Source organism: Syngnathus scovelli, chromosome 2 (genome assembly GCF_024217435.2).
Source record: "Syngnathus scovelli strain Florida chromosome 2, RoL_Ssco_1.2, whole genome shotgun sequence".
Taxonomy (NCBI): Eukaryota; Metazoa; Chordata; class Actinopteri; order Syngnathiformes; family Syngnathidae; genus Syngnathus; species Syngnathus scovelli.
In genome coordinates, this window is record NC_090848.1 from 3,894,224 (window position 1) to 3,908,144 (window position 13,921).

Here is a 13,921-nt window from a genome sequence, read left to right on the forward strand (position 1 = left end):
TAATACATCGATCTAATTTTTAAAATGTTACAATTATTTCCAATTTCGCAACCCACCTGCATTACCCCTACGGACCACTAGAAGTCCGCGGACCACCGGTTGACAACCTCTGATACATTCGAAAGAAAGTGACGTTTCTTGTACGTGATGACGTCACCCGATGTCACGCAGGAGGCGGAACTAGCCCGCTCGGCTGCCTGTCACTTCTGCCGCAGTCGGAAAGACGTCCCGACGCCAAATAACATTTTTTTCCCATATTTTACGTGGATAATCTACTATGTAGTGGAAAGCGGAATGTAAGTAATTACCACACAACACTTATTTGCACTTAAATAATATCTTAATCGATGTGATGTCGCTTTTCCTGTGTTGTTGCGTTAGTGTTTACATCTTTGAAAAAGGAGCTTGTTCGCAGATTTCAGTCTTTTTGTATTGTTGTCAAGTTGTGTTGTTTATGCTTTGCATTTGCGTCATTAACCTCGGAAAATGGAAGGTCAAGCATGCATGAAAACGGATTTGGTGATGAGTCCCTGGCAGGAAATGACTCAATTGTGTAGTTGCAGTTTGTGCCTGCCTGCATTGTGTCAGCCAGGTCGCAGTCTTTATCTCCATTACGTAACTTAGGATACACTATTTTATTCTCCTGGGATACTATTGTTGTTTTTCCCTTGTTGTTCCTGTGCATGAGTGTGCGAGTGTGCATGCGAGGTGGCAATTATTTTTTTACATGCTTGGAATGATATGAAATGCAACACGTTTCTCTGCCAGTTTTTTTTTTTTTTTTTATCATTCATTTTGGTTTTACCGTGAAGGTCATTGAGGTGAACATGAACCAAATTGCTGTTGTGCTTGCTTAGCTTGAAATATTACCACCTTTGACAATATCTCTCGAGGACATCATGAAAAACATGTCGGATCAAAATCAAAAATGTGATTTGACTTACGAAAAAAACAGTTATCACATTTTTGGGCTATTTTCTGACATGTTAGGGGTCATACAGTAATTGAATCATAAGTTATGTATGTCAATTTGAAATGAGGGCCTGTTTTTTTAAAGGCATGGAAAGTAAAACATTTTTTAATCAATCATTTGTTTTAGTTTAAAACCCTAACCCTACTTTGAACCCCTAGTTTGAAACCCTAACCCTAGTTTTAAACCCTGGTTTGAAACCGTAACCCTAGTTTGAAACCATAACCCTAGTTTGAAACCCTAGCCCTACATTGAAAGCCTAGTTTGAAACCTTAACCTTAGTTTGAATCCCTAGTTTGAAGTTCTGACCCTAGTTTGAAACCCTAACCCTAGTTTGAACCCCTAACCTTACCTTTAAACCCTAGTTTGAATCCCTAAACCTAGTTTTAAACCCTAGTTTAAAACCCTAACCCAAGTTTGCAACCCTGGCTTGAAACCCTAACTCTTTTTTATACATGAGAGTAAAACAATACATATAAGGTATCAGGATTTAATATAATACATCTGTTAGCTGAGGGACTGTGACACAGAAACAGAACGATGATACTGGATCTCTCAGGGTCCGGTCTAATGAATCATTAATGAGTGTCGAGGGGGATGGGGGTGGATTGAAAAATGAGAAATCAAAGCTGTGTGTGCATGCGTGCTGGCGCATCACCCAAAATGTGGGAAAAAATAACCTGCAGGTGTTCCTGTATTCTAATATAGTAATCCATCCATCCATCCATCCATCCATCCATCCATCCATCCATCCATCCATCCATCCATCCATCCATCCATCCATCCATCCATCCATCCATCCATCCATCCATCCATCCATCCATCCATCCATCCATCCATCCATCCATCCATCCATCCATCCATCCATCCATCCATCCATCCATCCATCCATCCATCCATCCATCCATCCATCCATCCATCCATTTTATCTAATCTAATCAATCAACCTATAACGTGATATCGTTTTCGCCGAAGTGAAAGAGTTAAAAGGCCGGGCCGGCCGCTGGCGTGTCAGAGGAAGATGAGACGTTCTAAGACCGACCGCAGCTCCGTCTTTGCCTCGTGAGGCTCTCGGCAACGTGACTTTGTTTACATCCACGGTTGGCGAGAGGAGGCATCCTCGGCGACGTGCCGAGATGGAAGCTGTCATGCGACACTGATGACCCCATGTTGGCATCCGGACACTTTGTTTTGGACATTTTAAGGAAAGTGCATCATCATGGTGGTTGCTAGCAGCTGCCAGGACAGTGACTGCATGCATTTGATTTGATAAATGCTAATCGGGTTTTATCAGACATCTGCACCAGACAAAATCCTCCTTTCGTTTTTAGAAAGACTCAATGGGAAAAAATAGAACACATTTATTACGTAGCAGGCTTCGAACATACAAAGAGCCGCAAACTTGAGCAAATATGTGTCAGCAAATGATTAAATAAATATATCCCTGGGAACGAGATGGCTCTACGCATACAGAGTAGGACCGGTTCCTTTTCCAGAGGCTGCGACGGTGACTCGGCGTGATGGTTGGAGCTCGACGATGGTCATTATCATGTGAAAGGCTTACAGCTGCTCTGTCTGTCCAAAGACATTATTCATGCTCGAGTCTAATGAGCTCGCAGATGGCACACACAGTGCGCTAAGTATTAGCTTCAACTAACGTGAGGGGGGGGGGGTGGGCACTTTTGCAGGGGGAGCTTTTCATTTTTGTCGACACGTCATGAGTACTAAAGATCGCCTTGTGTTTTCTCATCAGATCGTGACCCCCCCGTGCCACCCTGCTCTTCAGTTGTCCCTTTCACCTCCCGGGGGGAAAAAAAAAAAAAAAAAATCTCTTCAATATTGTAAGATACTGCCACATTTATTTCATCTTTCTTTAAAGAAAAAAGATATTCATGAAAATGTGAGCTAATTCATAAAGCAACAAGTGCATTTTTCAAGTAAGAAGTAGCAGATTTAGGAGAAGATGAAGCTGACTTCATCTTCACCCAGTAAAAAAAAAAAAAAATCTCATTACCATGTTTGGTGAACTGGACGCGCTCCAAGCACACTGACACACACGCACGCACAGTAACACACACACGTGAGTCACAAAGCAGTTTCAAAAAGGAAAGCATGTTAGATCAAGTGAGAGGCGAACTTCATGACCGCTAAATAAAAGATAAATATTATAAAGGAAGCCCCACAAGCCGCAGTAAGTGCTGCATGTTTTCAATGTTTCCATGAGCCCCCGGAAATGTGCATGCTCTCGACTCTAAATAGGTTAAATATAATATAGATATAATATTATATATATTATATACAATTTGTATTATATTATATATACGATATATAATATTAATAATATAACATAATATAATACAATATAATATAATATAATATAAGGGCGGCTCGGTGGCGCACTGGGTAGCACGTCCGCCTCACAGTTAGGAGGGTGCGGGTTCGATTCCACCTCCGGCCCTCCCTGTGTGGAGTTTGCATGTTCTCCCCGGGCCCGCGTGGGTTTTCTCCGGGCACTCTGGTTTCCTCCCACATTCCAAAAACATGCTTGGTGGGCCGATTGAAGACTCCAAATTGTCCCTAGGTGTGAGTGTGAGTGCGATTGGTTGTCTGTCTCTGTGTGCCCTGCGATTGGCTGGCAACCAGTTCAGGGTGTCCCCCGCCTACTGCCCGATGACGGCTGGGATAGGCTCCAGCACGCCCGCGACCCCCGTGGGGACCAAGCGGTTCAGAAAATGGATGGATGGATGGATAATATAATATAGAAAAATAGGTGTAAATGCTCGTCTATCTATATTTGCTAATGTTTGGCAGCCAGTTAGTTGGGATGGGCTCCAGCTCACCCTGGACAAGGATAAGTCGTAGAAAACGAAAGAGTGTGTCCCAGATTTTCCATTGACCGTAAATCCTGAGAGCATGTGCCTCCAAAAGATATACACACACTTGAAGCAAGGATTTGAAGCACCCTTGTATGGCCACTTTTTGCTCCCCCCCCCCTCCCAGCACTGAATGAATGATTGAAACCATGTACTTTAAACACAGTCATTTATTTAATTTTTATATCCACTGTCTTACCAGCTAAAATTAATCAAATTGTACGTCTTTTCCGGTCCACTGGCCTTAATAGATGTTGTGAGTCAAACTGAAACGAGAGTTCTGCGTGGACCAGTTATCAGGAAGTAGGCCATCAGCGATTAACCTAGAAGCTCACTTGACATAAATCCTTCTCAACCTAAGGAATTTTTTTTTTTCAAACATTAAATACACGGTCCTGTACGTTTTCTGTAAAATGCAATGAAAAAATTCTGTCTTTCCATCATGAGTTTGTGTTTTAGCCTCTTTTTTTTTTTTTTTTTTAAATCTTCCACTTTGATCTAATTTGGACTGTGCGGGCAAAACTATTTTTCTGTATCACAGTTTCACAAGCTCTTCCTTTTTTATTTACTAACTCCATTTGTGGTCTGACGTGTTCCTCTTTTTTTGTCTGCAAGCAGATTCGGGGCAGTGAGAATGGAGCTGAGATTTGAAATGTTCCCAGAAACACAACAAAATATTTCCGCCTAACTGTTACATTACGTTTCGTTGTAAACAACTGCATTGTTCTTTTTTTGTCATGTAGAAAGATCATCTTCGCTACGAAATTGTGACTCCTGACTGGGTAGGCGAGCAAATCACATGGGAGTGTGTGACGGCTCGGACTTAAGACTTCGGGCCTCCTGCCATCCGCGCCTCCTCCCGAACCATCATGTCAGGGGGCAGAGAGCGCGCCGGCCGGGCCCAGAGGCCGTGGTCAGTCTACCGGGCAAACACGTTCCAGTTGTCCAGTGAGATGATCGGCTTGGCGCTAGCAGGTAAGCGGAATGAAAATTACGTTCGAACAATATCGACCATGTCATATAAAAAAGACATTAAGTTCATTGACAACACAGGATGGCGTCAAAGCACTAGTTACGACTGAATTAAATTCCTAAACTCACTTTAAAGTACGATTATTGACAGTGAGATGCCACCAGATGGCGCCAAAGCATTGCCATTGTTTGTCGATATTTGACTTATCAGCAGCTGATGAGGTCCTACATTGTGTTCCAGGAAATAGTCAAGACCCAGATGAACCTGTGCTGGAGTTCAGTATCGGTGAGTCCCAAAAATTTGTCTCGATTCGTTTGCCGAGGTAATTGTTGACTGCGCGTGTTTTTCGGCAGCTTGCGCAGAACTCCTGAATCCTGCTTTGGATCGGAAACCAAACGCTTTTGTAGCGGTGAGCTGCACGACACCTCCACAGGCTTTCTGGACCAAACACGCCCAGACGGAAGTCATAGAGGTGAAACTCGTACATTGCACAGAACGACTCGCCGAGGCATGTTTTCGAGGTACTGAATAATATTTTCAACAGGGTACGAGCAACCCCATCTTCCTCAGCAGCATCGCCTTCTTCCAGGATTCCAACATCAACCATCAGACGCAGGTCAAACTGGTCGTCTACGACGTGAAGGATCGTTCCCAGGGCACGGTGTGACATCAGCACTCGCCGTTATCCCAGTTACTCGCACGAGGAACTCAAATTATTTTATTTTTACCTCTGTTAAGATGTACATGCTGGGCTCGGCACTTTTCCCCGTGAAGGAGTTGTTGCAGGACAAAGACCACAGATTAGAGATGGAGCTCAGGTAACACGTGTGACGTATTCTTCCGAGCCGCTTGCGTTCTGGCTACATCGATTTCGACGCACAGGTCGGCGGAGAACAAGCGTGTGGGGAATATCACGGTGGCCGCGTGGAAGATGGAGGAGAGAGCGGATCAGAGACTTGCCGTCAGTCGCCTTCCAGATGGGATCAACGGCCGGGTAGGATGCAGAAAGACACCAGAAGTCACTTATGAAGCGTATCGTCAAGCCACTTGTTCCCTGTAGAGACCATCGGTGTCAAACTCAAGGCCCGGGGGCCAGATACGGCCCGCCACGAAGACAAATTGTGCATCAATTTTATCTGTCAATACTAAAATTACACATTTACTTTTAAAAAAATACAGATATTGCTAGCAATTTTTGTTACCATTGATCTTTTGAAAATATTTGAACAGATTTTACTAGTCTCCGGTTTCAAATTTAATTATTCATCAATTTGTTGACGGGCATAATGCCCCTTCGAAGGAAACTATGACTACGATGCGGCCCGTGACAAAAATGAGTTTGACACCCAAGCTGTAGACCATAGGTGTCAAACTCAAGGCCCGGGGGCCAGATATGGCCCACCACATCATTTTATGTGACAAATTTCACTTTAAAAAAAAAAAAAAAAATATATATATATATATATATATATATATATATATATATATATATATATATATATATATATATATATATATATATATATATATTGATTGCAATTTTTACTACCATTTATCTTTTTAAAATATTAGAACAGTTTTTACTACTCTCTGATTTCAACGCTAGTTCTTCATCAGTTTGTTTTGTAGCCTATGACTACAATGCGGGCCGTGACAAAAATTACTTTGACACCCCTGCCGTAGACGGTGCTGCCGGTGGACGAGAGCCTCGCAGAGGCGATGGGAGTTCGAATCAAGTACGCCTCGCTATGCAGAGACAGCCTCCTGCGTGCAGGTATAACGAGTTCCTTCGGTAGAAATGTCACCATTTTCCATTTCACGCACGATCGATGTCTGCATATTGTCCAGGAGTGTATCGATTCCTCCTCCGAGTGTCAGGAAGGCTCTAAAAATAACACACATCCAAATATTTAATCTCCTCAGTATTCGGCGGCACCATGTCCAGGATGTACCGCCTCCCAACAACGGACGGAAACCACCTGAGGGTGCTGGAGCAGATGGCCGAGAGCATCCTGTCCGTGAACGTCCCCAAGCAATTTGTCAAATTACTACTGGAGGAGGACGCCGCCCGGTACTACACGCTTGAAGATTGCTTCGTATTGGACGGCGACATTATATTTGAATATTTTCCCACGGCAGTGTCGTCGAGCTGCAGGAGCTGGGAGAGTTGTCGCCATGCTGGGAGAACCTCCGACGACAGATCGTCTCACACTACCAAACGGCCACGGCCTCGTATCAAGAAACGCTGACTGACCTCGGAAACTACAGAGGTTGGAATATTATTATCTGTTGATGGCACTTGCACAAAAAGAGAAGCAGAACAACTTTCAAATCCGTTAGCAGAATTAGCACGCTCACGAGACGCCAATCTTATGTCCGAAAATTGTCATCGGCATTATTGACTGAGAAATTTGGGATTAAGGATCGGCGTTACGGTTCGTATCTTGGCCTCGTGCCCTATCCCTACCGCAAAATTGATTGGTAATCCATCAGATGTTTTTTTTTTTTTTGCTTAATGTACGATGAGACTGTAGCCGCTATCTCTATCTCGCTCCCCCCCCCCCCCCCTCGCCAGGCCCGTCATTCAAAGCCAGCAGCCGCAAAGCCGACAAGAAGATGGAGTTCATGCCTACCAATTTGCACATTCAGAGGATGAGGGTGCAGGATGATCTGGGATTCGGTCAGAACCGCATACAGGACTCTCTCGCTATCTTAGTCATGTCGGACTCACATTTTGTTTCCTTCTAGAAGACACTTACGATATCGTCACCGTCGGGGCGCCGGCTGCACACTGCCAAGGGTTTAAAAACGGCGGCCTGAGGAAACTCACACAAAAATTTGAGGAGGCGAAAAAACAGTAAGTTCACAAACTGTTTGCGAAAAAAATCACAAAATCATATTTTCCTTTCAATTCACTCAGTTTATCATTTGGCTCCAGTCAGTTTACTTTGTGAATTATTGCGTTATTTCTGCATTATTGCTTTCCCCAAGCTTCCCTTTTAATAGTTTTGTTTTTGTGACTTTTGTGGTCAGCGCATATGAGGAGTTTTGGTGAGTTGCTTTGCTTCTTTTCGTTTTGTTTGTGTTTGTGCAACAAGCAGTCATCACGCCGCATTCACACATGACCCAACAGCCAATCACGTGCTCACGTTCACACCTCTAGGAAATTTAGAGTTAAACTTTTCTGCTATGTTTGGGGAATTTAAAAACGATCCTAATGTCAAAATTGAGCTTATTTGAAGTGTCCTTGTTGCATTGTTTGAATTAATATGCATGTCATCTGATGTGCCTGCTATGGAAATACTTACTGTGTGTAATAAGCATTTTTAGAATAATTTATTATTAATAATATATTTTTTGTGTGAGACTCTAGTTTACCAGGGGTGTCCAATTGTTTTACTCCGAGGGCCACATACAAGAAAATTGAAAAATACACTTTAACATTTTTCACCTTGAATTCATTAAATATGAAAAAAAATAGGCAATCAAGCAATTTTATATATAAAAGTTGTTTTGAAAATCTGCTTTCTGTTAAAGGTGAAAAGGCATTTTTTTTTTTTCTACATTTGTGAGTCTCGCTTTTTTCTTGCAGGCTGTATTGAATATTATTTTGAGTATCTGGCCCAAAAAAAATGGAAGGTGGACTGAAATGGCCCCCCGAGCCATATTTTGGACACCCCTGCCATATCCTATAAGTAAATCATCGAAAATCCAAGCCAAGTTTCTAAAACGGGATGTTTGCTCTCTGCAGCAGCGCCCTGTCCAGCTCGCAGTCTATCGTCTTCATTCCTCAGGATGTGCTTCGAGCCAAAGAGATCATCGCCCACGTCAACACCCTGAAAACGCAAGTCAACTATTACGCCGAGAGACTTTCCAGAGCCGCTAAGGAACGCTCGGTTAGCGCGCTGGAAAGAACACTCGCCACGCTGGCCGATAAGGTACTCGACCGGCATGTCTAAACGATCGCCACGTGACGATCACATGACCTGGTGTGACATTTCCCCGCTCAGACTCGTCAGCTGGTGACGGTTTGCGACTGTAAGCTGCTCGCTTCGGCCATTCAGGCGCTGAATGCAGCTCGGCCCGAGTACGTCGCCTCAAAATCGTCTCCTTCCGCCGAGTCGGAACAAGTCGTCCTCCGCAACGACCAGGACACGCTCCTCGCTAAGTGGAGCGGTAGCAGCAGTCGATCGTCGCTGCACGTCGACTGGCATGAGGAGGAGTGGGTGCGTGATACGCATACTCACATTTTTTACATTTTGTAATTTATGGAACTGTCTCTTCACTGTCAGGAGAAAGTGTGGATAAACGTGGATAAATCGCTAGAGTGCATCATCCAGCGCGTAGACAAGCTGCTCCGAAAAGAAAATCCCGACGACGCCGTTCGAGAGAGAGCCCACTCGGACTTGCAGGGCGCCGGCGTTAAGAAAGGTAACTCGAAGTTAAGTCTGCCTCAAAAATATTAAGATGCCTGGAAACTGACTAAAATAGTTTTTAAAAAAATTGCGCAATGACAAAATCTCTGGCGGTCAAAGGTGATGGAAAAAGACGCGCTTTCTGGATCAACCCGGGAAGTTCATCACAAGAGTGTCCATCATCATCTTCATCATTGCCTCCATCATCATCCTCTTTGCCTGGCTTCTCATCTGTATGCCCTGTGAACTTTGACCCCAAAACCTGTAGGTTTATCCATCCATCCGTTTCTATATTTCCCTCACCTCCAAGTTTTGGAATCTGTCATTCTTGAAAAATCATCAAAAAATCTTCAAAAATCATTTTCTCTAGATCAATGGTTCTCAAATAGGTCCTCATTCATTTTTGACTTTACAGCGCTCGCCAATCGGGCATCCCTTCCTCTCGACGGAAGCCCCAACGTTGAGGAGGCGTACCCAGGTAAGATCTATTTTCTTTTCAACCACGTCTGGGAATCTGACCCGATTTTTGATTCCAGGAGAATGGAGCGAGGCGCTGTACCCGCTCCTCACCACCCTCACCGACTGCGTGGCCATGATGAGCGAGCAGGCCAAAAAGTCCATGGTGTTCCTACTGATGCAAGACGTCGCCCCCACCGTCGCCATGAACGTCTCGCTGCAGTACCGCCGCGACGTCGTTTTCTGCCAGGCGGTCGGTACATCGTGACTGTCGCGCGGTCACATGACGTGTTGACGTGTTTCTTCGTGTGTGTGTTTGCAGCTTACCGCTCTGGTGTGCGGCTTCATTATCAAACTGAGGAACTGTCTCCGTGATAACGGATTCCTTCGGCAGCTTTACACCATCGGCTTGCTGGCTCAGTTTGAGTCCCTGCTCAGCACCTACGGTAAAATGAAGTACATTTTTCCAAGATGATCAGAAAATGTATTTTTGAAGTTCTGCGTGCGTTTTTTTAGGGGAAGAGTTGGCAATGCTGGAGGACATGAGCGTCGGCGTGATGGATCTGCGAAACGTTACCTTTAAGGTAACATCCCTCAGGATGTTCTCGCCGCTTATCTCGCCTGACAAATTTTACCGTTTTGAAGGTCACCCAGGCGACGGGCAGCTCGGCCTTGGATATGCTCCCCATCATCACGGGTAACCGCGACGGTTTCAATGTCCGGATCCCTCTGCCGGCAACCATGTTTGACGCGTTGCCACGGGAAATCCAGAGCGGAATGCTACTGAGGGTCCAGCCGCTGCACTTCAACGTTGGCATCAACGAGCAGCAGACGCTGGCAGAGAAGTGAGTGAGAAGTACAAAGAATAAAAAGATCCTGGAACGGATTGATGATATATCAATTGAAGTCAATGGCAAAATCGATTTGACATATGAATGGCGCTACTTGGTGACCCAAATAATTTGAATTTTGAAATGAAGGTAGCACTAGTGATGCTTAGCTGACTTTCCATGTTTCAGGTTTGGAGATACGTCCCTTCAGGAGTTCATCAACATGGAGAGTTTGACGAGGCTCATTTCTTACTACGAACAGTTTAAAGAAGTCCTGCCCGAGGATTGTAAGCGTTCGGCGATACATCGAAAGAAACGTCACGCCTTCCGTCGCCAATAAAATGTCCTTTCCCGACGCGCAGGCCTGCCGAGATCTCGTTCTCAGACCTGCCTTCCGGAGCTGCTCAGGTTTTTGGGGAAGAACGTGGAGGCCCGGAAAAACAAGAACGTGGACATCCTCTGGCAGGCGGCCGAGGTGATCTTCCTCTTAAGCCTTCGTTTTTAGCTAGTAGACTTTCTGGCTCATTGGTCCGTCTTCTCGGCTCATCTCAGATCTGTCGACGGCTTAATGGGGTTCGTTTCACAAGCTGCAAAAGCGCCAAGGACCGCACGGCCATGTCGGTCACCTTGGAGCAATGCCTGATCCTGCAGCATGAGCACGGCATGGCGCCGCAGGTCTTCACTCAGGCGCTCGACTGTATGCGCAGGTGAGACACACACAGTTAAAAAAAAAAAAAAAAATTATGGGTGGATTTTCACAATATTTTATTGCACCATATGCAAAAAGCAGAATTGCGTTCCAGCTGGTCTAGTCGTCGGCGGCAGTTCTATTTAGCTCACACCCCTTTTTCCACTCCACACTTCCTCATCAGCCACCAAGCATGAAAAAAAAAAAACGTCTACTCCGAGAATCTTAGCAACAGTCCAATATATTGACATTTACTAATATTCATCTTTCTGAATTGTCTCCTGTTTTCTCTCTCTTTCTCTTCTTTTCCCGCTTCCTTCTTCCTATGACGACTCATTTATTTTTTTCGAGAACCTTCATGGGCCTTGTCATTACTTTTCATTGCGTCACCTCTCCGCTGTGTGTTTATTTTGCCGTCCTCTCCTCCCGTCGATTTCTTGCTCCTCCCGTGCCGCTTCTTTGGTCACCCCCGCCCCCCTTTTTCATGATTCATGTCTCCTTGCCCTTCCCGCCCCCGCCGCACCTCAGCGTTGGGACGAGGGAGGGTGTGATCCAGAAGAACCTGAGCGGTTTACTGCCGGTGCGTGACTACCGCTTGGACATCAGCCTGCTGTACTCGCTGCCCCTGCTGGCCCTCAGTCCCAACCTCCTGGTGGCTTGGATCTTCCTCAGCGTGACTTTTATCTTGGCAAGACTCCGCTGCTGCTGAGTGCCTGAGAATCCCTTGTTCAGTAACGCCCGGCCCAATTATTTTGGTGTGATTGCAATAGCCACCACTAGGGGGTGGGGTTCTGGAGCAGTTCCATTGTCCTTCGCTAACTCTGCTGCATGTACAACCGATGCCTCATTCCCGGAAACATTATCCTGTTCCAATCTGATCTATCTTAACTCATTCACTGTCAGGCCAATTAAAATGAATCCTTGACGTCTATGGCTGTCAATGGGAGCGAACGGGTTATTAATATTATGCAGCAGTTATTTCATGTCAGACTGTGGTCACTCTGCTGTGTGCCCACTACGGTTTGGAAAAGCACTTTGGATGATTAACAGCATACAGAAAATGAAGTCAAGTGACCTTAACGGTTCGTGAATCACATATTTGAAAGCTTCTGCCCGAAACTGGCAATCAACCAATAGATGAGTTTGTATAAATATGACATTTAAGGAAGTGAAATAGATACTTGTCCCTGTCTTCATGCACATTTGCACATTATAAAGGTTTAGATTGATGCCAGAGGAGGCAAGAATGTGTTTCGTGAAAATACAGACGCAAGTTCGAGGTTGCGACAATGTAGCTTGCCCAAGCGCTGGGCAAAATGGGTAAAAATAGCCGAACAATCAAAAATACTGTTACGCTGATTAATGGTGATGTTGTAGTTGTTCTTGTAAAAGTTCAACTAGGCTTAATGAGTGTCGATTTTGGCAGTTCTTGCTCTGATGGGTTGCCTAGAAACCGGCACTGCCCATTCTTGGTTTTTTTTTTTTTTTATTTGACACATGACTAATATGTAAAAGGCAATGAAAATAATTTCTAGTCAGGTTCCTCCCCAAAAATTAGCACCATGCTTTTGACATATTTTTATTTGTTAAAAATGTCCAAATCAAGTATTTCTCTATGTATTTATTTTAATTTTATGTCTGCTCACATGTTCTAAACTACCTCCAAGAAACCCTTTGAGCATTTCTGGAAAAATCAAAGAAAATTCGGTGAAACCATTTGAGCGTGATCCATAATCATCACACGTGCTTCCTCTCAGATTATTTCAAAAAGCTCATAAATGCAAAATTATTTTTATTGTCTTGACATTGTTGATTAGAAAGTGTTGTTGTACAAAAAATGTATTTCAAAGCTGTTATATAAGAAAGTATGGATATTTAAGATCTACTATAGCTGGATGATGCTTCTGCAATAAAACTGTATTCACTATTGCTCAATTATAGGCCCATTTTGTGTTTTTATTTTCTACAACTGATAGATTTATGTCCCATTAATATTTACAATGATCTGTTTCTTCTCTCACCAGCGAGGGTTGCCGACGTGAGAACACTGTGAAGAACGTGGGCTCCAGAAAATACGCCTTCAACTGTCTGCAACTCAAAGCCTTCCCGAGACACTACCGACCGCCCGACGGCACCTACGGGAAGGTGGAAACCTAACACTGCCTTTACGTTAAAAAAAAAAAAATCAATGATGGACAGTGCCTTTGCCATAAAAAGCCTTCACGGTTATGGACTGTGGTTGCAGATTTTTTTTTTTTCACGGGTGCACACACCAAATGTATATGATTACACTGGTGTGTTTGTTTTATCATCAAATAATGTGTGACTCCTGGTCAGATGCAAAAACTGTTTTAGCTAAATGACATGCATTCACCAATCACAAAGACTGGTGGTAATATTTATATTTGGTCGTACGTGTTATTTTACATTTCGCTAATATCAAATAATTGGAAGAAGGGTGAAATGTGTTTTATTTTTTGCACACATTCTAGCTAAGTATCTTAAATGCAATTAGAGCTCTCAAAAAAGTCACTTTGTGTATTGTGATTTGGAGTAAATTTCATGTTACGTGTCTTTAAAGATGTGGTTTTTTTCCACAATTTTAAATTCAGTTGTAAATAAACAATCTCTGACATTGTAAGGTTAAAATATTACTTGTACTTGACTTTATATTACTTTTTTGGTCTTATTTTTTTGGAAGCTTGTTACCATGGGT

General features: G+C 43.9%; 1 protein-coding gene across 14 annotated transcripts; it reads left to right on the forward strand.

Annotated features, from left to right (window-relative positions):
- Nucleotides 1-133: 133 nt before the first annotated feature.
- LOC125988258 (inositol polyphosphate-4-phosphatase type I A) lies at nucleotides 134-13,854 on the forward strand. 14 transcript variants are annotated; one of them, XM_049753216.1, is made up of 27 exons: nucleotides 134-296; nucleotides 2,724-2,811; nucleotides 4,587-4,818; nucleotides 5,057-5,101; nucleotides 5,170-5,288; nucleotides 5,361-5,477; nucleotides 5,555-5,634; nucleotides 5,699-5,810; nucleotides 6,500-6,590; nucleotides 6,740-6,887; nucleotides 6,956-7,086; nucleotides 7,392-7,496; nucleotides 7,565-7,673; nucleotides 7,850-7,867; nucleotides 8,568-8,754; nucleotides 8,827-9,042; nucleotides 9,109-9,247; nucleotides 9,352-9,495; nucleotides 9,647-9,709; nucleotides 9,768-9,940; nucleotides 10,010-10,133; nucleotides 10,204-10,271; nucleotides 10,333-10,532; nucleotides 10,707-10,804; nucleotides 10,880-10,992; nucleotides 11,070-11,224; nucleotides 13,230-13,854. In XM_049753216.1, exons 3-27 carry the CDS (start codon nucleotides 4,713-4,715, stop codon nucleotides 13,360-13,362), a joined length of 2,994 nt encoding a protein of 997 aa, XP_049609173.1. In that variant the 5' UTR covers nucleotides 134-296; nucleotides 2,724-2,811; nucleotides 4,587-4,712; the 3' UTR covers nucleotides 13,363-13,854. The 14 variants fall into 14 exon arrangements, with proteins under 14 accessions (XP_049609173.1, XP_049609177.1, XP_049609163.1 ...); XM_049753220.1 differs by having other exon boundaries at nucleotides 8,571-8,754; XM_049753206.1 differs by lacking the exon at nucleotides 13,230-13,854 and adding an exon at nucleotides 11,734-13,140.
- The last annotated feature ends 67 nt before the right edge of the window (nucleotides 13,855-13,921 follow it).

Bases quoted from the DNA above. Each gene is read 5' to 3' on its own strand.
- LOC125988258 (XM_049753206.1), top strand. From the start codon at position 4,713: ATGTCAGGGGGCAGAGAGCGCGCCGGCCGGGCCCAGAGGCCGTGGTCA. The intron at 9,941-10,009 runs GTCGGTACATCG...GTGTGTTTGCAG, and splicing joins ACGTCGTTTTCTGCCAGGCG to CTTACCGCTCTGGTGTGCGG. The intron at 10,533-10,706 runs GTGAGTGAGAAG...TCCATGTTTCAG, and splicing joins CAGCAGACGCTGGCAGAGAA to GTTTGGAGATACGTCCCTTC.